General features: G+C 49.4%; 2 protein-coding genes across 3 annotated transcripts in view; one reads left to right on the top strand and one right to left on the bottom strand.

The window, feature by feature from the left end:
- Positions 1–1651: 1651 nt before the first annotated feature.
- LTC4S (leukotriene C4 synthase) lies at positions 1652–4813 on the top strand. Its single transcript, XM_069077731.1, has 5 exons — positions 1652–1996; positions 3300–3399; positions 4011–4081; positions 4316–4397; positions 4484–4813. The coding sequence occupies exons 1-5, from the start codon at positions 1930–1932 to the stop codon at positions 4614–4616; spliced, it is 453 nt and encodes a 150-aa protein (XP_068933832.1). The 5' UTR covers positions 1652–1929; the 3' UTR covers positions 4617–4813.
- Positions 4781–21755, bottom strand: part of MGAT4B (alpha-1,3-mannosyl-glycoprotein 4-beta-N-acetylglucosaminyltransferase B) — a 58306-nt gene continuing 41331 nt past the window's right edge. The window contains exons 5-15 of one of the 2 annotated variants that reach the window (XM_069077730.1): positions 20002–20048; positions 17815–17928; positions 17487–17562; positions 17018–17132; positions 15033–15163; positions 13357–13461; positions 6923–7116; positions 6571–6649; positions 6323–6410; positions 5752–5864; positions 4781–5584 (exon numbers count right to left, since the gene is read on the bottom strand). In XM_069077730.1, coding sequence (XP_068933831.1) covers positions 5561–5584; positions 5752–5864; positions 6323–6410; positions 6571–6649; positions 6923–7116; positions 13357–13461; positions 15033–15163; positions 17018–17132; positions 17487–17562; positions 17815–17928; positions 20002–20048 — 1086 coding nt within the window. In that variant the 3' untranslated portion in view covers positions 4781–5560. Of the gene's footprint in view, positions 5585–5751; positions 5865–6322; positions 6411–6570; positions 6650–6922; positions 7117–13356; positions 13465–15032; positions 15164–17017; positions 17133–17486; positions 17563–17814; positions 17929–20001; positions 20049–21755 lie in introns of both variants that reach the window. The other variant, XM_069077729.1, reaches the window with a different exon arrangement.

Genomic DNA, 21755 nt, shown 5'->3' with positions numbered 1-21755 from the left:
GTATATATATACATATATATAAAATCTGGCCTTAATTGTAATCTTTTTTTTTAGAGGGGGGATAAAGTAAAAAGTACACAGCAGAGACCAAGAGAAAACCTGCAAGTAAGCAAAGAAAAACTGGACAGCTTTTAAAACAATGTATAATATTTTTTTCTAGACTTTCTTGAAATAGAAATTTATTGTTTATATTGAACCCTTTTCTTTTCTTATTTTGTATTTAAGTTTAAAACAAACTTTAAAACAAAAAAAAAAAGAGGGGCAGCTAGGAAGCACAGTGAATAGCACTGGCCCTGGAGTCAGGAGGACCTGAGTTCAAATGCTGCTTCAGATACTTAACACAAAAAAAAACTAGCTCTTGGGCAAGTCATTTAACCCCAATTGCCCTACCTCCCCCCCTCAAAAAAAAGCAAAACGCTTAAAAAAAATTATAAAAAAAAAAAAAAGCAACCATGGCTGTCTGAAAAAAACAAAAAAGGAGAGGGAGAATGTGAACCAGGTACCAAAACCCTTTGGGAAAAGGAGCAGAAGGGGCCCGTACCTAATAGCCACCAGGGTATGGATTGAGGGGAAAACATTAATTTTTTGTACTTCAGGGGAGAGACTGCTGAGTAAGGGCAGTAAATGGACAGCCTGGAAGTGGCTGTGGGAAGCAAAGCATCCTCTGACTCCCCCTCCAGGATTTTGGAGGTTTGGGGAAGGGAAAAAGAAGGTATGATCAGTGCTGGAGAAGACGGTCAGGTATTCAGGTTATCTGGGGAAGCCAGAACTCATTGCTGGTAGAGAGAGAAGTCTGGAACAAGGGAATGAAGGGAAGTTTGTTATACAGACAGAAGGCACAATGACCAGTGATTAACTAATACAGAGAGAAGAGAAACAGGTAGTGGGAGCTTGCTAGTTAGTCATAGGACTAATAGTTGGTGGCAGATAAATAATAATGAAAGGGGCGGTCCTTGCTGGGCAAGGGTGTTTAAATTTTTTTTTTTAAGATAAGGAATAAGTAGGGGCAGCTAGGTGGCACAGTGGATAGAGCACCAGCCCTGGAGTCAGGGGGACCTGAGTTCAAATCCGACTTCAGACATTGTGAACCTGGGTACCTTAACCCCAATTGCCTCAAAAAAAAAAAGATAAGGAATAACTGAGAACCTTCGATATTTGTTCACTGAATACCTGGCACAGTGCTTGACATTTAATAGATTCTTGATAGCTGATGTTGACAGATTGATGGACAGCTCCCTCTCCCAAGGAGTCTTGACTATTAGCAGTGCATCCCAGAAGCCTCCTAGGAGGCAAGGCTTCCAGGGCTGCTTGGCTGGGATGAAGGAATGGGGAGCTGCACCACTCTCTCTCTTTTCCGGTTCAGCAGCTCCCTTAATTGTACCGAAGGATTTCCCATCCGCCCCATGGGAACTTGGATCTCGCTCAATTGCTTTCAGGCGGCTCCTTCAAAGAAGTCTTGGGCCTTGTCTGTGTTTGGGGTCTGTCCTCTAGAGACAAAGTCCAGGCTCTGGGAGGGACAATCCTGGGCTGAGGATGGGGAGAATCGACCCCGCGTGCGAGCTTGTGGGAACCAGCGGGGACAGAGGGCTCAGTCCAATAAACCTCTGTAAAGCACTTCCTCTGAGAGCGCTATGCTTGGGGCCGGAGCCAGCTGTGAGTTGGAAGGGCGTAGCGCTGGGACGGAAGCCCAACATCTTCTCCTCCTTCCAATCTCTCCCCCGGGATGGGCTTCTCAGCAGGGAAGCTGGGGGCTTCCTCTAAGGGAGATGGGAGGGAGAGAAAGGGACAGGAGTGGTTAGTTCCATGATGAAATGAATGTCGGGGGGTGGAGAGTAGAGGCAGCTGGGTGGAGCCCGACTGGCCCTTAAGAGCCAACTGCCAGGGGGTTAGCCAAAGCACGGGACGCCCCTGCTGTGGCCATCGGGCATCATGTATGGGGGACGTGAAGATGTGGCCCTGCTAGCCACAGTCACCCTCTTTGGGGTCCTGCTACAAGGTAAGGCTCAGCCCTAAGCCCCGCTCTAAGGGCCAGCCCACCTTCAGGGGAGTCAAGGTTTCTGCTGTAACCAGCTGCCGCCCCCAGATCTCAGGACCATCCTGTGGAGGCGCCCCCAGAAGCCTAGCGGGAGAGGAGGCTGCCGACCTCTGGGAAGGGTTGGTTGGGGTTGAGACTTCAGCCAGGTGACTTAGGGTGGGGGTTAGAGGGCATAGAGCTGTCTGGACAGACACACAGACTTCAGTCCAATTGAGTTCCCCCTTTAGCTCTGAAGCCCCCGTTCCGAAACTCCGAGTCTGGGACCATGGGGGGCAGGGGAACGGGAAAGGAAGGATGGTCCCAGAATAGTGTCAGGGACACTATTCATGACCACAGACATCTCGGCCCCTGGGGTTTCGGCTGCCTTTGTTTTTTGTTTTCTTGGGGGTGAGGGAAAGGGTGGCTTGTCCAGAAACCCGATTTTGTTGGTAGAGGGAATTCCTGGTGAGGAAACCTCCAACTCAGATGGGCCACTCTTCGGCAGTTCTTTTGAGACCTTGGGTGACTTGTCACTGTGTCAGAGGTAGGGTTTGAACTCGGGTGTTCCTGACTCGGTCCAGCCTTCTATCCCCTCTGCCATTAGTGATTATCCACGATGTTTCTAAATGCATCCAAAGGGGATAAATCTTCAGTTTTCCAAGGAATTCCAGAGCAGGGAGCGACCTCGGATGGCCTCTAGGGGGGCTTTCTTACACTGGAGGGAAGCAAGAATACCCTCTACTGGCCTCGACTGAAGTCCAGATTGTAACTACATCGCCCAAAGTGGCATGTTCCAGGTGCCTTGGCCCCAGCAAGCACTTCTCCATGATTTGACTAAATTTTGCAAACTAAATGAAGGATAAAGTCCAAAGCCTCCTGGGCTCACCTGTAGGACGTGAGTGTGTATTTCTATGTCTAAGTGTCATCAGGTGAGTGTTTAGAGATCCTCAGGGAGGTTCATTCCCATTTTAGGAAGCCCTCCACGATAGCCCAGAGGCAGGTGGATGGGAGAGGTGACCTTACCCCAAAAGAACATCTGACTAAATTCACTAAGAATAGCTCACATTTCTGTATCATTGCCTAAGCTTTTCTTGAGAAAAGTACAAGTCCTACATAACCCATTTTATAAATGAGAGAAATTAAATAACATCTCTAGTAGAAAAAGCATCAGAATGCTAGATCCCCTGCCCACTGCACTCAGAACTGGTGATAAGGCCAAGGGGCCTGGCAGGTCCAGGGAAGCAGGGGAAAACTGACCGATTGATTCTCTTCCTCTCCTCCTCAGCCTACTTCTCCTGGCAGGTGATCACAGCGAGGAGGAGATTCAGGGTGTCACCCCCAGCCACCACTGGCCCCCCAGAGTTTGAGAGAGTCTTCAGAGCTCAGTAAGGATCTGTGATGTGTGTGTGCCCAGAGCCTTGGACAGGATCAGGGAAGATGCCCAAGAATCTGCGTCCCTACTCTTCTGACTCCTTAGCTGAACTCAGAGGTGTCAAGCTTGAGGCCCGACATAGCGGGCTCATCCTGCCCTGGGATCTCTGTGTGCCTGGACTTCAGGGTCCAAGGGAAAAGGGGTCATAGAGCTTTGCCACATCTGGGCCCTGCCCCTCTCGATGCCCTGACATTTAGGACCCCACCCTGCCCTGAAATACTCATCACTACTTGGGATGTAGGAGAAAGCCTTAGCTGTTGGCTCTTCCTCCACTTCCATTTCACAGCCCCAAGAGAAAGATAACCAAGGGTAAAAATTGGCAGAAGCGGGTAAAACAAAGTCCCCATGGCTCTCAGCCCAGAACTCATTCCCCTATGCCCTGAAAGCCTCTGTCCCCATCTTCCCAGTTTCCCCCTTGCAAGGAGTGACAGACAAGTTCTTCCTGTGGCCCCTTCACTTCCCCAATAGACCAAGGGTTGAGAGAGGGAGTCTTGGGTGGGAGGTGGAAAGAGAGCTCAGCTCTCTTCTTTCTCCTTTCCTCATTACCCTGACCTCCCACTACAGAGCAAACTGTACAGAGTACTTCCCCCTGTTCCTGGCCGTCCTCTGGGTCGCTGGCATTTTCTTCCATCAAGGTATCAGGGGCTGGGGCCCTGGGTGTATACTGAGCCAAACCCTCCCCCACACCTCAGCGCTCCAGTCTCATAAGGGTGTCCTTCGTCACAAGGCACTCCGATGTGTGTGCCCCAGGTCGTGTGAGGATGTTGCCAGTCACCCCATCACTTCATGCATGAGGGTCATGGGGCTGCTTGCCCTGCCCCCACTCTCTTCCAGGGGTCTTAAAAGCTGTTACTCTTTCTCTGGAAAAGGTACAGCTGCTGCCTGTGGCCTCCTCTACCTGGCTGCCCGTTACAAATACTTCCATGGCTATGCCGTGTCACCTGAGGGGAGGTGAGCAAGGACTTGGGGCAGGAAGAGAAGGCAGGGCTGGAGGGGTACATCCTCTTGTTGACCTTCACCCCCCTCAACCTCTGCAGACTGGGCCCCCTGTACTTCAGTGCCCGTGTCCTCTGGCTGCTGATAGCTCTGTCTGCATTGGGCCTGGCCTCCCACTTTCTTCCAGCCTCCCTGAAGATGTCCCTCCTGAGGAGACTGGTAGTGATGGGGTAGAAATGGGGTAGAATCCCATGAGGGGACAGAGGGTCTGGACCAAGGGGGCTTGGGAAGTGCCAATCCCACCAGGGATCAGGAGGGCTCTGGTGACAGTGGCACTGTGGAGAAACAAAGACCTGGGGTCCCTAGAGAGGGGAGTGTGATGCAGACTCCCTCCAAGGTTTGAAACGGAATTAAACTTTTATTACAATTCACGTTTTATATAATTATATATCGACATACGTGAAAAAATCAAATGTATCCAATAATAAAAAACACAGCACATTAGAGTAGTATGATGCATTCCAGTGTACGGCCGCCTAAGCCCGAAGGGGCCCCCCAATTCCACCAGCACGCAGCACAGCCAGGGACCAGGGCTGGGCAGCACCTTCGGAAAGGCCTGTCCCCTGGAATCCTGGGCCCTCATCACACTCAGCCGGGGGGCCCAGGCACCCTGATCCCCAGCTCCTTGGCCCCATCGTGAGGAAGGAATGAAGGGCAGGTATCCTCAACTGTCCCAGGGCCCCATCCATCTGGCCCATCCAGGCCCAGCCCAGCCCAGCCCAAGGAGATAGCACCAGCTCCCTAGGACTGGACACCCACGTGGGGCCTGCCCACATCAGGCTGGTGGGCAGAGTGGGGAATGTGGAGTGAAGGCCAAGGATGGCCTCAGGGCCATGGGGCTCATCTCCCCCTCCAAGGCCCCTCATCCCCACCAGCCCCATGTGTGCCTTGGGGACCTCAGTACCACTTTATGGTAGGCTTTGGTGGGAGGCCCCCTAGAGACCACCCCAGTCCTCCCCTTTGCCCCCAGGGCTGTCTTTGGTCCTGTCACCTCCAGATCTTGTGCCCTGCTAGGCTCTGAAACAAGGGCACAGGTTTCCCACAGGATGACGGGGGAGACACTGGGGCGGGATGGGGCTTTGCAGCCTGAAAACTCTGCTCCCTTCACCCTCCAATGCTTAGTCAGCCTTTTTCAGGAAAATCTGAAAGAACAGAGCAGGTAAAGGTCAGTCAGGAGTGGTGGCTCAGAAGGACACAAGCTAAAAGGCTCTTCTGCATCAGTGATGTCAGGGACAAAGTGGGACCCTGGCTTCCCAAGGCCCCCGACTTATAGAGCGCCATGAAAGGGAATGCCTTCAGGCCCTCTTACCTCACTCAGGATGACCCATACTGGGGAGTCGGTCTGGATTGACAACCGGACAGCTTCCAGGGGCCCAAAGGCTGGATCTACCTCACCCTCAGCCACACCCTTGGAAAAGGAACCTGGAGGGGTGAAGGCATCTCATAGCGAGATCCCCCCACCCCTACCTGGCTCCCTCAGAAAGGGGGCGGCGAGAGACAGCAAGCAGAGAGAACCCAGCCCCAGAAGACAGACATTTGGTCCTTCCCCACAATAAAATGGACAGTAGTAATAGCTAGGGTGTACATAGTACTGTGAGGTCTGCAAAGCACTTTACAAATATCTCATCTGATCTGCACAACCCTGGTAGGGGGTGGGGGGTGCTATTATTCTCCCTGTTTTACAGATGAGGAAACCGAGGCAGGCATCAATAGAATGACTTGCCCAGGGTCATACATTTAGTAAATATCTGAGGCTGGATTTGAATTCGGGTCTTCCTTACTCCAGAGTCCAGTGTTCCATCCACTGCTAAGTGAAACAAATGGGGTGCTCACTATTGCCGAGTCTTTACCCCCATGCCCCCTGGCTTGGGCCTACTCACCAATCTGGAGGTAGCCATCTGGGGTCCTGGGATACCTGAGTGTGGCCCCTCGGCCCTCCTGCAGGGCCTCCTTGTCCGACTGTGGGTTCTGGGGGGCAAAGGGCAAGAACAGGGCACAGCTGGTCATCCCAGATGGGCTGGGGAGGCAGGCAGGGGAACGAGGAAGAATTCACTGTGGGTCCCAAGGCAGTCTGTCCATTATCAAGTGACCCCTCCCACCTGCCTGCCCCGGGGGCCGACCTACTCACGTCAAAGGGCAGCACCTCCACCGTGGTGTTGAACAGCTTGTCCTGTGGGTGCTCGATGTTTCCACTTCGGAAGAAAAACCTGTTTGACAGAGACTCACGCTGTTTGTAAAGTCAAAGGCACACAGAGAGAAAGAGGGAGAAAGGGAGAGGGACAGAGCCAGACTGAGATAGACACAGGCAGACAGAGAGACAGAGGCCGAGACGGGGCAAGCCTCTCTCTCCTAGCTGCCAGGCCAGCAGCATTATGACAAAGTCCAGGGTTCGGTTCATGGTGGGGACAGAGGCTCTGTTAAGGCGACTAGAGAGGATCATGGCTGAGTCCCTCACCTAGGTCGGGGGTAGGGGCACTGACCGCTCAAGCCGCAGTGGCTGGAAGAATCTGAAGCGGATGAAGTCTCCAGCTATGGGAGTGAAGGCCCAGAAGAAGTCTTCACGCAGATAGGCCTTCTCCAGGGTGAAATGCTGGTACGTCTTGAGGCTCGTGCTGACTTCAGCAGGGGGGTTCATGTGCTCCTTTCTCAGGGCATGTTTACCAAAATCCTTGTCCTGGACACAAGCACAAGCGTGGGGGCAAGGGGTGATATGGGTCGTGCCTGACTTACAACTGAGCCTCAGCACAGAAGGACCTCCCCTGGGAAGGGGTAGGAGGGGGCTTGGGCTCACCTCTCCCAGCCCGGCCACCCCTGGCCACTCCCACCACTCTGACCTAACAGCATCCCTGACGTGTCTGGAGAGGGGGGCCTCCCTTGCACCTAGGGAGACATCCCTCTGAAACTTCCTCCGTCGGAGGGACACTCCCATACAGTTAGAGGCCACAGACCCTCCCTAACAAGCCGCGCCTGAAGGTTCAAGGGCAACTTCAAAGGGTCCCTTTAGTCAACCAATCAACAGGCATTAATTCATCATCTGCTCTGTGCTAGCAACTATACTAGGTTCTGGGGAGAGAAAAGTAAGACATTCCTCTTGCCCTCAAGGAGCTTACCATCATATGTAGAGATGAGAAAACAACAGGACAATTAGAAAACAGTCACATGGCAGGGGAGTACTAAACACTGGGGGAGTCAGGAAAAGCCTCCGGAAAGACACTTGCCCATTCCCAGGCTCCTTTGCAGAGGTGTAGAATATTGAATGGTACATTTTAAAAAATATTTTGATTGGTTTGGATTTTTTTTTTCCTTTTTTGGGGGGGAGAGGGGGGCAAGTGACTTGCCAGGGTCATACAGCTAGTATGTTTCTGAGGCTGGATTTGAACTCAGGTCCTCCCGACTCCAGAGCCTGTGCTCTATCCACTGCCCCACCTGGCCGCCCCCTCTCATTTTTAAATTTAAATTCTTTGTTATAAAAGAGATGCCTTTCTCGGGAGGTGAGAGGAGGAAGAACACAAGAGGAGAAGCAGAAGGCAGAGCTCAAGGCTAGAGGTACCAAGAAGCAGAGGAGAGAAGGGTGTCCCAAATATGGGGAACAGCCCGTGCAAAAGCGTGGAGAGGAGAGATGGGACCTTCTGTATGGAGAACATCAAGTAGGCCCATCTGGCCTGAGCCAGGCTCTGAGGAGAGAGACTGAGCCTAGACTGTGAAAGGCCTTGAATGCCAGAGAAAAGTATCCTAGCTATAAGGAAGAGGAAGACACTAGGGCTTCCTGAACAAGAAGTGACATGCTCAGACTTGAGCTTTAGAAATACCAATATGGCAACTGTGTGGAGGCTGGATCAAAGAAGGGAGACTCAATGGAGGGAGGCCTGGACCACATCATTCTGGCAAGAGCCGCACTCAGGACTTTGGGCACTGACTCACACCACAGCTCTCTGGGCCATGGTCCTGCTGACACCCGGGTGGCCATTCTCCCCAGACTGCATCCTCCTTCCTGGGCGAGTGACACCAGATCTGAGCTGGCAACTTCCCCACTCCCCCAGCCCTTGCTGGCCCCCCTCAGTGCAGCGCAGCTCCTGCCCCTACCAGGGAACTGTCAGGACTTGCAATGCCCTGGAGATGAACAGATGCCAAGCTGCCACCACACTCAGGCCCAGGCTGTTGCTGGGCCCAGGGGGTCAGTGTCCAAGTAGGAGGGCTCATGAATTCATGCAAAAACCCAGAAGGAGGTTATATTCATCTGTCTCCCCTGGGAGCGCCCTAGACAGGGGGCCACTGCTTTACTTTACACCCATTATTGAGTACTGAGGCTCTCAAAAACACAGAATGCATTTTTTGATCTATAAGCAGCTAAATGGTACAGCAAATAGAGTATGGGACATAGAGTTGGGAAGACATAAGTTCAAATCCTGCCTCAGATCCTGATTAGCCGAGTGACCCTGGACAAGTCATTTAGCTTGTTTGCCTCAGTTTCCTCATCTGTAACATGGGGATGACACCTACTTCCCAAAGCTGCTGGGAGGATGAAATGAGGTTTTGGTATTTTTCAAACATTAAAGAACTACATAAGTGCTAGTTGTTATGATGATGGTGTCACAGGATCCGTTAAGAGGTAGAAGGAATCTTGGAAATTACCTAGTACAACCCTCTCATTTTACTGATGGAGAAGCAAAGGTAGAGGGATGAATGACCTGCCCGAGATCCAAGGGGCTGAGTAAGATCTGAGCCCAGGTGCTCCCACTCCACATGCAGGTTTCAGATTTCTGAAGGGCTTCCATCCCCCCAGGACACATTTTGGGGGCAGAAGCGAGGAGGGCCTCCTGGCCACCCAGATCCATCCTCGTGGTTGGATGAAGCAGCATCACGGGCAGAGGGCCGCGGCCAGACCCCCACCTCAGGCATCCACCAGCGCTGCAACCTCAGAGCAGCCGTGCGCTTCTTGGGGCCTTGGTTTCCTGAGCTCAGACTAGGTGACTTTTTAGCTCTAAATCTGTCTGATCCTGGGACCCTCATGCCTCAATGACATGTCCCCAGAGCCTGCCCAGCATGGATCCATCTCAAGGGGGACAACAGATCTTAGATGTCCCATGAGTGTAGTTGTTCCTCCCACGGCAGCCAGATGGATCCACAAAGGTCAGTGCTGCCCCTTATATAGCTCACATTTCCCCCCCCCCGTGATACCCTTCCATCTGGTCTCAGGGGAAGAGATGGCGCCTGCCTTCCTTCACCAAGGCCCAGTCCCTCTCTCCGCACCCCTGATCCCACTGCCTCCTGACCTTTCCAGGAGTTGTTTGCTCATACTTGCATCCTACTCTCATTTTCAATCTCTCCCTGTCTCCTGGCTCTTTCTATGCTGCCTAGAAACATGTCCACATCTCCGTCCTTAAAAAAAACCCTTTACTTGACATGACTTACCCACTAGCTCCCGTCTCCTGTCTCCTCCCCTCCTCTCCCAGCATCCTATGATCGCCCAGAAATGCTAGCCTACTTGTAGTTCCTTGACCATGAAACCTCCATCTTCCATCTCCATTTCTGGCTCTGGAATAATGGCTCTTCCCATTGAATTCTGGAAGTCCAACAGACCTTTGACAGGGCCTAATCTATGACCACCCAAATCCAGCACTGCCTGGGACCAAATGACCGTTTGCTGTAAATGCAGTCTTGGTAAGAGGTCACCTCAGATCCTCAGGCCTCAGCATTCCTCCTCACCCTCTCCTGGGCAATGGAGCTACTACCCATCCTTGGGCCTTAAAGTCTGGCATTACCAGCTAGAAGGTGATGTTCTCAGTGACCAAACAGACCAGAAGCAGAAGCCATTGCAGAGTACAGAAAACCTAGTCACAGGGACCAACTCTGGGGCTCTTTTCTTGGTCCTATTTGACTTTCATTGCTTGACTCCAGTCCCCAGGACTGAAAAGCCAGAATTCCTGGTAGTGCCCACACTCTGCTACTTGCTATGCTATCATCCAACCATGGCACCCTGAGACCTCACCAGGCCCCTGTGCCAACCATCCTGCCTCTTATGCTTTACCTTGACCTCAGTTCTATGGTGACACCATGATTTACAAAAGCTACTAACAATTGTTGAGGGCTTCTGACAGTCCCAGGTAAGCCATGAGTGTCTAGGAGGAGGAAAGGGAATAGTTCTCAACTGTGGTCCGACCTCCTACTGTGTTCAGTTCTAGGGGCCACATCTTAAGGACTCTGACACATCCAGGGAAGTAAGATGAGTAGGAAGCTGAATGGACTAGAGACCATGCTATACAAGGCTCAGCTGAAGAAAATCAGGATCTTTAGCTTGGAAAAGAAGGATAGGTGTTTTCAAAATCTGAAGGGCCATCACAGACTTGTTCAGTCTGGTTACAAAAGGCACAAAAAGCACCATTGGGAAGAAGCTTCAAAGACAATTTTCAGCTCAATAATGAACAAAAAAGGCCCAATAACTAATACTGTCCCAAAGTGGAATCATGCCCATGGGAGGTAATGAGTTCCCCATCAACAGTGATCTTCAAACAGAAGTTGTATGGCCACTTGGCAGGAGGCTGTAGTGGAATTCTTTGCTCAAGATGAGTTGAATTAGAATTCAGAGGCATCAAACTCACAGCCCTCAAAATGTTGCCCTAACCAGATTAAAATGCAATTGGGAAATATTTAACAAAATAAATAAAAATATAATATGATACAGAAAATGTTAATTTGTAGTTTTCTAAGTCAACATATGGCCAGCAGGGATCCATTCCTATTTGAATTTGACAACTCCAGGACTGGATGACCTTCAAGGATGACGTGCTAACATTCATGACCAATGGTGAAACCTGTGTGAGTGACAAACCCAGGAAGTGAGAGCAAAAGTGGTCACCCAGACTTCAATGATACCACCAACACCACTCTACCCTTCCCTAAGACCACTACACTCAATCCCACAATTCTTAAGAGGTTCCATCCCATATGTCAGCAAACTTGCTGCAGCTATGTAGAAAGTCTGGGGTTGGCAGCAGTGGGTATTTTTTCTTCACTATAAGCCAATGGAATGCAGGCTCATTCCCTATCATTTCCCCCCCTTTTTTTTTTTGCTTTTTTTTGGGGGGAAGGCAGGGCAATTGGGGCTAAGTGACTTGCCCAAGGTCACACAGCTAGTAAGTGTTAAGTGTCTGAGGTTGGATTTGAACTCAGGTCCTCCTGACTCCAGGACTGGTGCTCTATTCACTGTGCCACCTAGCCTCCCCTATCATTTCCCTTCTTGAGAAAGATTGGGGAAAGAGGTATGAATGGGACTGATGGAAACCCCCCTGAAAGAATTCTCAACCAGAGGGTCTGGATGGTCATCTTTTGGACAGTCTTGAGGGTCAGATAGGCAAGCCAACCTCAGCCCTTTTCTCTGCTTTGCTTAAAAAAATTATCAATACAATTTGTTGACACAACATACACTTCCCAACAAACACATGAACATTACCCAGAAAAGTCAGTTTATCAATTATTAACACAAAGGAGTGAGGTATCCTTTAACTGAATGTGTTCCTGATGCTGACCACTGTACCTGACCTGAGGTTTGCTCTCACAAATTGTGCAGCTAGGATCAGTTTGTACACGGGAGTCTTTTCCTGCTGTCAGTAATTCCCTTGGCATATGTACAATCCTGGAAGTGGAATCTCTGGGTCAAAGGGTATGAGCTTTTCTTGCATTACTCCTAATTGCTTTCAAGAACAGTAAAGCCTATTCACAGTTCCGCCAGCAGAAAATGAGCCTGCCTGTCTCCCCACAGCCTTTCCCCCAATGAGGCTTCCCATTTCTGTCAGTCTGAGGGGTGTGTGTGTACAAGCCCAGGGTTGTTTTTCCTTTTACTCCTTGTCCTGAGTACTGCACCTTGTTAGCTCAGCTAGTGCTCCTGGGTCATCATGCCCACATTCCTTTCCTCTCCTGCCATCCTGAGTGAGGACAGGCCCTGGACCTACTACTTTCCTGTGAGAGTTAACTGAAGATGACTGAAAAGGCTAAAGACAACCAGGAGGCGCTCACAGCCCCTGCCAGACATGTCCCATGTGCAATGGATCCAAAGGCAGGGAGAGGAGAGAGGCTCTGCAAGGCAGGGAGGTGGAAAGGAGTCAGGCTTCAACCCTGCCCTAGCCCAGGACTATTTATGTTATTCTTTCTTGAATCCCAGGAGAGATCTCAGGGACCAAGTAATCTAACCCACTCATGCTATAGTTAAGGAAACTGAAATCCTGAGGGAAAAGGCAATTGCTCAAGGTCACACAGCTATCCAGGATTAGGGACTGGATCTCCTGGGTCTTCTGACTCTGACTACTTTCTCCTTTTTGAAGCCTGTGTTCAAAGCAGGCAAGAGGCCATATTAGAAGGTAAGACACAAGGTAAATGCTTGTTGAATGAATGAATCAATGAAGTGCCCTTGGCCTTCAGCGCTGTGATCACAGGGAAACCCTAAAGTCTCATGGGAAAATGTCCCACTTTGATTTGTGAATCTGGAAGGTTCACACTGCCAGCCTCTCCATCCTCTCTGCCACAAGCCTTAAACAGGCCATCATTACCACCTGCCCAGGCTACTGCAATAGCCTGCTTAGGAGACGTCTTCATCCTCTCCCCCCTCTAATTTACTTCTCACACCACTGCCAGACTAATCTTTCAAATACATAAATTGGTCATGACACTGTTCTAATTAAAAAATCTTCAGTGGTTCTCTGTTGCTTACTGAATCAAGTTCAGGATTCCCTTTACCTAGCATTCAAAGCCCCCTACAATGTGGTGCCACCCTATCTTTTCCGCCTTATCAAACTATGTTCCAGGAAAATTGGACTACTTTATGTCCCCTGCACACAATGGGTCTTCCTGCCTCTAGGACAAATGGACAGAAAAAGGGGTGGAAGGCAAGTGGCACCACGGAAGAAAGGCAGAGATGTACCTTGAGTTTCTGGATCTTCCCAGCCAGGGAGGAGTGGGTGCCCACATGCTGGAAAAGTGAAGGTTTGAAGCGGATCCGAAGATTGGCTTTCTGTCGATCACAGTGCTTCTGGACAGACAGAGAGGAAAAGTTAACCCCAGCCAGGAGAGGGAGTCAGAGAGACAGTGCAGATACAGAGATTGGCTGGGTTGGCAGGTGGACAGAAATGGAAGGAGGGGCTTGAATACAAACAGAATGGTAGGCATGAATAGTGGTGGTGGTGGTGGTGTTAGCAGTAATAGCAGCAGTAGTAGTAACTAACTTTCTATAGGGATTTAAAGCTTATAAAACACCTTACGTATATTTTCACATTTGACCCTTACAGCAAAGTTCTGTGAAGTAGGTATAACAGTGTTGTCCCCATTTTTAAGATAAGAAAACTGAAGGCTTTGCCTAGGTTCACGAAGCTTGTTATTGTCAGAAGTAGGATTTGAGCCCCCCTGGTCTTCCTGACTCCCAGTCCACAGTTCAATCCATTAAAACCAAACTGTCTTTTGAAAAGTACGAGGAAAAAAAACTTTTTTGCTTTTTTTTTGGAGGGCAATTGGGGTTAAGTGACTTGCCCAAAGTCACACGGCTAGTAATTGTGTCAAGCGTCTGAGGCCGGATTTGAACTCAGATCCTCCTGCCTCCAGGGCCGGTGCTCTATTCATTGTGCCACCTAGCTGCCCCAGAAAAAAAAATTTTTTTTAATAAATTAAAAATTTGTTTAAAAAAGTGTGGGGAGTAGTCTAGATATGCAGTTAAACAGATCAAAGGGGTAGATGATGAGGACAACAGGCTCTGGGGACAGAGCCGCTGGACAACACGTGTAACAGGCGAGCAGACAGACAGATAGGGCAGAGATGGACAGCTGGAAAGAAGCAAGGAGACTGGCAGAGTAGGTGGACACATGTGGGAAAAACAGACAGAAAAGGCAGATGAACAGAAAGGCGAGTTACACAAAGAGAGCAGGCAAACAGATCGATGGGGTGGGTGCCCTTGGCCTTCAGCACTGTGGTCACAGATCTCAGAGCGGAAGGTTACTGCCAGCCAGGGCAGAACGAAGGTAACCCTCTAGCCACCCCTCCCAGGTGGCTCTATACACACCATCCTCACAGTTGGGTCAGTGCTTTGGGGAAACCCCCTGCTCCTGGGATGGCAAAGAGGCCTGGGATAGCCCCAGCCTGTGCTTCTTCACCTTCTGATGTGACCCTTGGTTTACAAAAGGCAGGGAACTGGTCCAGGAACCGGGGCAGGCATGCCTGCCCAGCCTCCCTGGTCCACGATCAGTTAAGAATTCTGGAGAATGTAAATGGCTCAAGTCCTTTACTAACACGCCCTGGCTCAGGGTTCATGTGGCAAGCCTCAGTGGGGACTCGGTATTACAGAGATTAATTACAGGCCTCATGTCTCACCAGGTAGGATGGCCTGGGCTACATGAACTCATCTGTAAAATGAGGATAACAGTGCCCATCTCCCAGGGATTGTTGTGAAAATCAAATGAGATCATATTTATCCACTTCAAGGCGCTATATAAATCCTAGCTATTATGAAGTCACGCCCACAGACAAGAAGAGAGAGACTGGTGCCAGGCAGGCCTGCTCCCTGGCAGAACAGAAGGGAGGGGTGCCCATTCTCCAGCCCCTCTTACTCACCGCATCCTTCTCTGGGTTGCAGACCTTCACCCACAGGATGTGGTCCAGAAGCCAGTCAATTGGCTTGTCCCGGTAGAACATAAGGATGAACTCCACGATCAGGCTCAGGTCCAGAGACTTGAACATCTTCCCTGAAGAGACCACCAACAGTGCCTGAGCTGGGGTGAGGGACAGAAAGGAGGCCGAGGTGCCTCCACCTCACCCCACAGACCAGGACAAGGAGCAACAGGTGGAGCTACAGAGGTGCAAAAATCAAGGTCTGTGTAAGGAAAAACCTCCTGAGATTGTGCTGATCTAAGAGCAGAAGAGGCTGTTCTGGAGGGTCCCTGACCACTGGTTGGGAGCCTCTTAGGGAGATGGGATGGCCCCTGAAATGCCTTCCAGTTCTGTGATCTTCCAGGCCGAGTGTGGGGCTGGGCCAGGCTAGGAAGGGCTCAGAGCCATCTCCCCCTGACCACCTGTACTGGGGTTTTGTGGAAAGAGGCAGCATCACTCCTGAAGTGAATCTGCAGAGGGACTGGCATCAGGGGAGGGAAGGAATTCTAGCACTTACCATGAGCTAAGCCCATGGCAAATATTATCTCATTTGATCCTGACAGCAACCCAATTATCTTATTATCCCTTACATTACATTGTTGTTCTTCAGTCCTGCCTGACTCTCCATGACCCTCTGGACCACAGCACGTCAATGCTGTCACGAGGCTTTCAAGGCAAGGATAATGGAGCAGTCTGTCATTTCCTCCTCCGGTGGATAATATACCTCACATTATGTTATTCCTTATCTCTTATTATTCTTACAGTTGAGGAAACTGAGGCAGACAGGGGTCAAGTGACTTGTCCAGAGTCATACAGCTGCCAAGTGTCTAAGGCCATATTTTAAATCTGATCTTCCTGACTCCAGGCCCAGTGTCCTATCCACTAGCCCGCCAGCTGCCTCTGCGTTACTGTATATAGATACCGTCCCCCCTGGTAGAATGCAAGCTCTCTGAGGACAGGGGCTGCTTCATTTTTGTCCTTGGATCCCCAGAAGGCAGTACAGTGTCTGGAACATAGTGGGCACTTAATTAATTGCTGTTGAGTCATTTTCAATTGTTTCTGACTCTTTGTGGCCCCTTTTGGGGTTTTCTTGGCAAAGATACTGGAGTGGTTTGCCATTCCTTCTCCAGCTCATTTTGTAGATGAGGAAACTGAGCTAAACAGAGTTAAGTGACTTCCCCAGGGTCACACAGCTAGTTAGTGTCTGAGGTTAGATTGGAACTCAGGTTTTCCTGACTCCCAACATCCACTGAACCACCCAGCTGCTCTCCAGTTAATTAATGCATGTGAGTGACCGACTGATGGTGAGGGGAGCTACAAGACTGAGGGGTCACCCTGCTCTCCCTTCATACTTTATGCTAGGCTGTCAGCTCCTAGATAAAAGCTTCTTGACCGTGGTTGGCCCAAGACAATGGCATGCCAAGCAAATATGTTGAATCTGTTATGTCTCCAAGAACCTGATGTGTGTGTTGATCCCTGGGACTGTCTGTCTGGGCAGGTCCAGGGACTTCATGTGAAACATGGAGCTGGCACAGGAGAAAGCCAGGAGCAAAGGATCACTGAGCCAGCACTGGAAGGCCTCATAGGCCGTCTAGACCAATGTTCATTTAATAGAAAAGGAAACTTTGGCCCAGGGACTCTGAATGACTTGCCCAGGGTCAACAAATGTCAATAAATGACAGAGATGGGATTTGAACTCAGGACCTCATATTCCAAATCTAGCCCTCTTTTCACTGTACTATGGAAATCAGGAGGAAGAAGAGGAAAGATAGAAAAAAGAAAAAGAGGCAAGAAGGAGGAAGAGGAGACCTGGAGGAAAAGAAGGAGGAAGAGGCCACTCAGGGCTGACCAGTCAACAGCTTTGGCATGGGCAAAGGAGAGAAGCTGGGGATGGCACCATGGCAAGATAAGAGAGAGGAGAACAGGGGAGGGGGCCATGCACTCATTACCAATGAAACCAAGCTGGGAGAACTCCAGGATCATCCATTCCTCTGAGGGTTGCTGGAGAGCAAAATTCTTCATGGTGCTCAAGTAGTTGGGTTTGGCCACAATGTCATCCTCCAACTGCCAGGGGGAGGGGAGGGAGGCTCAGAAGCTGACCCCCCCCAATTCCCCTTCACCATGAGAGAGAATAGGGGTGTATGTATGTGTGTGTGTGTTGGGGGAGGTCAGGCTTCTCATTCCCTGACCCCTGGCTCTGCCCCAACCCTGCCCAGGGACCATACTGGGGTTCCCATGCTGCTTTCCCAGTGGCAGGCTAGAAAGAAGGTTGCTTTCCAATACTGCCATCCCCAGAACCTGAGCCCCTGTCCAGCATCTCCCTGGAAATCCCCTCCCCTCCACATTCAACCCCCAGTGGACACAAATAAGAAGTACTCTCCCTCTCCTGCCCTCCACCCAGCTCTCCCGGGCGCTGACCTGGACATAGTACATGCCCTTGGCCTGTGCGTACATCATCAAGAAACAGTAGTCCAGGTTCTGCTTGGTTCTCCACCTGGCGGAGAGGGATGCGGCCAGAAGGTCAGGGGCCTGGACCCTTACTCCCAGCAGGGGCCAAACCTGTTCTGGGTAATCCTGTGATGGGGGACCTGTGTCCGGGGTTTCTCGGGAGGAAGAGGGGTGTCTGATTTGGGCTCAGGGTCAGCTGGGATCCGCAGGATAGACTTCAAACCCATGCTATGGATGAGGAAAGTCAAGGCACATGCAGAGGAATGGTGGTGGGGGCCAGGTGGTTTGCACTGGTTACCTGACTCTTTCTTTGGGGTCTCCAAAGGACTCTCGGAGTCGGGAAAAGTCAGGATAAAAGTGTGGAGAAGGAGAGATGACTTCTAGGAGGCCAGAATGGATTTCAGTGGGGAATCTGGTGAGGGAATGAGGGAGGGAGTAATCACAAATCAGGAACTCAGAGGCCATCTAGTCCAGCCCCTTCATTTTACACATAAGGAAACTGAGCCCCAGGGAGTTTAGGTGACTTGCTCAGTCACACAGGGGCAACAGCAGGGTTTGAACCCAGTTTCTCTGACTTCCCACTGTCTTCTACTACGAAGGAGGCTCAGTAAAACGACATGGGGATACAGTGGTCAGGAAAGATTTCTGCTCTGTGCTCTCCACCCTCCCTCATGTTAATTATCAGCCTGGCCCCAGAGAGAAGCAGGGTCCTGGGGGGGAAGAAGAGGGAGGAACTAAGGGATGGAGCTCTAGTTCAGTGTCAGCCTAAGCAGGGAGATGGGGAGCCTTTTTTCTCTTAAAAAAGCTCCAGGAGCCAAGAATCCTACGGTTCCCAGTCTAAGGGGAGGATGGTGGTGTCAGCTAAGACATGGGAGAGGAAGGATTCTTCCATTTTTCCTCCAATATGCCTAATTTCAAATTAAAAAAAAAATTTTTTTTTAAATGAACTACCTGTCCTGTGCAGAGACAGCCAGAAACAAGGCTGGTACTTGTGCACGGCCAGGGAGTGAATGTGTGATGGGAGGACAGCAGGGTCATGAGTGGCTGAGCAGGAACAACAGGATCATTTATCTCCGTTTCAATCAGAACCCCAGGTTGGGGTGCCTGGAGGGTGGAACTGGACTGTTTTCTCTAACAGGGCACCACCGAACCATGCCCCAAGGCTTTGTCCTGGGAGTAAGTAGGAGGCTCTGATCCTAAGGGAGAGCCCTGCAGACAGACTGGGCTCTGCTCCCACTTCTACCACATTTCTCACGGAAAGAGAATCACAAAGGAGCAGACCCAGTTACCTGTAAACACCTTAAACCTGGGCCCAGCCTTGTTTACCTTTCAGTGATTGCCAGGGTCAGGTGAGAAAAGTACTTTGTACCTTTTTCACAGAGGTGAAAAAGAACTTTGGAAAGGAATGGAGGCTGACCTTGAACAACAAAGGAGTGTGTGTGTGTGTGTGTGTGTGTGTGTGTGTGTAACACTGCATGCATTGTCAGATTTTTAAAAAATGTATTAGTTTTGTTGATTTTTTTCTTCCTCCTTTTCATTAAAAAAATTATTTGTTATATAGGATGGATCTCTGGGAGGAGAAGAAATGCAGGGGGAAATTTAGGAAATGTTAAAACAGAACATACCAATAAAAATCTATTTAAAAAAATAATCGATGGAACTCAAAATCTTATAAAAGTGAATGTTAAAAAAAAGTAAAATAAAGGTGTTTTTCTTAAATTGAAAAAAATTTAGTCAGTTGATTTTTTAAAATAAGGGTGATATTTCTCCCTGAGGTTCATTTACCAATATCATATTATTATTCTGACAGGTCAGTAGTAGAATTTTTGAGTGTATTTCATAAGACCTAGGCTTGAAGTTTGGTCCATGAAAAGTCCAATATTATTGAAAGTTTGAATATTTCTCAAGTTATTTTATTGTATTTAACTAACTTTGAACATAAAACTTCTCAATAAGGATAAAAAATGGAAATGAAGGAGAGAAGGATGAAGGGGAGCTAAGCTTTGATAGTTCTGGCCCCCTCTCCCAGGGCTCTTAAGATGAACCAAACTTCTTTCCCCAGGGCCCAGGATAGTCCTACACTACAACAGGGAGGGCTCTATTTCAGAAGGTCAACCAATCAACATCAAGGTCATTTTGTGGCTTGGTCTTCTCTGACCCTCATGATTTTTTATCAAGGTATTTTTCAAACTTTCTGCTTTTCCGTTGGTCAGACTTCTGTTCTTACGGACTCTTGTCACCTAGTCTTTCTTTGTCTTGGTCCCAAATGCCTGCTACTGAAACCTCAGGACAACTTGTGCACTCCTGACCTCTACTCCGAGTCTGCCCCCAAGTTTAGCTCTAGTCCAGCCCTAGAGCTGCAACTGGAGGGCGCTGAGTTCTCAGAGCCCTGGGAAGGAGAAAGAGAACCTGAGGGTCCCAGCCAGAGCTATCACCTGTGGTAACCCCCATCCCCAATGAGGATCAAGAGGCAGTCACTACTCACAAGGCCTTGATGTTCTCAGTCACCCCCATCGTGTACTGGGTATCTGTCTGTGGATGAAAACCAAGCAGTGAGTCCTGTACCCTTCTCTCCCAGACTGTGGGAACCCCATAATGCCTGGAAGACCAGGCCACTCAGAACTACTGGCCTCATCAGTACCAGCATCCTTCCTTCAACACCTTTTCCCCCCACCCCTCCACTCCTGCTCCCCCTCCCTACCAACACAGAAATACAGTTGAAAGAAATTTAAACTAAATTCTTAAATTTTGTTTGGAAAAGAACTGAGAAGTCAGGAACGGTCAAAACCACTGTGTCATGGGGTCAAAGATTTGAAGGGACTTTTGAGGTTCAAACCTCTACTCAACTAAGGCCCAGTTTAAGTGACATGCCCATGTAGCATGGTTAGGATTGAAACCAAGTTTTCTAACTGCAAGTCCAGTATTCAGTCCATCCTGGAGGTTGGTGCAGGCCTTCTAGAAGCATGAGCAAGAGGAAGGATAAGTAAGGGAGAAGTCTAAAGCCTGCAAGCTTGGGGAAAGATGCCAGAGAGGAAACATGGCTCAGCTGAAGATTTCCCCCAATCTCCTCAGTCAACAGGAAGGCTCTGCAAACATGAAAGGGTGGGACAATGGCTATAAAGAGGGAACTATGGCCTGCAGGAACTGAGGCCCAGGGCCTTGAAAGGGGCTGCTCCATTTTGCATCTTTGTATCATCATGCCTGGCACATAGTAGGTGCCTTATAAATACCTCAGACACTTACTTGTTATGAGACCCTGGACAAACCACTCTTCTTCTGTCTGCGTACCTCGAAGTGTTGTTGTGAGGGATCAAATGAGATAATAATTATTAAAAGGGCTTAGCACAGTGCCTGTATAGCACATAGTAGGTGCTATATAAATGCTTATTCCTTTCCCTTCCCTCCCAATTAGTTGGCCAGCTGACTGGTTGCCCTAGCTACTCTCAATGAGTTTGAGATTCAGAGTTCAGAGAAAAAAATACTGCAGAATCCTGAAAGAACTCAAAGATGATATCACTGAGCCCCGTGATGAGCTCTTTGAGGAATGAACATGGGTTACTACTGTTCTTACTGTAAAAAGGAAGATGACGGTGAATTCTAGAAACGACAGCCTCATGAGCTTCATGGTAGGGGCCCAACAAAATGGTAGAATGGAAAACTGAGGTAATAGTTTGTGAGTGCTCAGAAAGGGAAAGGGCATCATAAAGGAGCCAGCCCAGACTCCATCACGAATACATCAGCCAGACCAACCTCATTTGCTTTTTTTTTTTTAACAGTTCCTAGACAGGCAGATTAAGGAAGCACCATAAACAATGTATAGAAGAACTTCAGCATGCTACGAGAAAAGATTTTTATACCACACCTCTGAACAAAACGGGCAAAGGTTATGGGCCGTAGGACATTATAGTCACATGGATGCCCAACTGGCCGAAAGAACAGGCCCAAAGGTGATGGGTCAGCCTGGAGGGAGGCTTCTAATGGCAGCTCCTATTCTGCTCAGCTCAGCATTCCTGACGAAGATTTGGACAAAGATACAAATGGCAGACTTTTCTAATTTATAGATGACATGAAGACAGGAAATAATACAACTAATTAATACATGTGATGACAGAACTAGGATACCAAAAAACATGACAATGGTCTAAAACCAAGAAAATGAAACCCAAGAGACAAATGTAAAGTCAGGCACTTTGGCTAAAAAAAAAAATCTAATCATGCTGGTTCAGGATGGGGAGGACA

Source organism: Petaurus breviceps, unplaced genomic scaffold (assembly GCF_028583685.1).
Source record: "Petaurus breviceps papuanus isolate PSGF00001 unplaced genomic scaffold, PetGlider_PUasm1.0 90994, whole genome shotgun sequence".
Taxonomy (NCBI): Eukaryota; Metazoa; Chordata; class Mammalia; order Diprotodontia; family Petauridae; genus Petaurus; species Petaurus breviceps.
The sequence above is the reverse complement of the archived record's forward strand: the minus strand, read 5'-3'. Positions and strand labels throughout refer to the sequence as shown.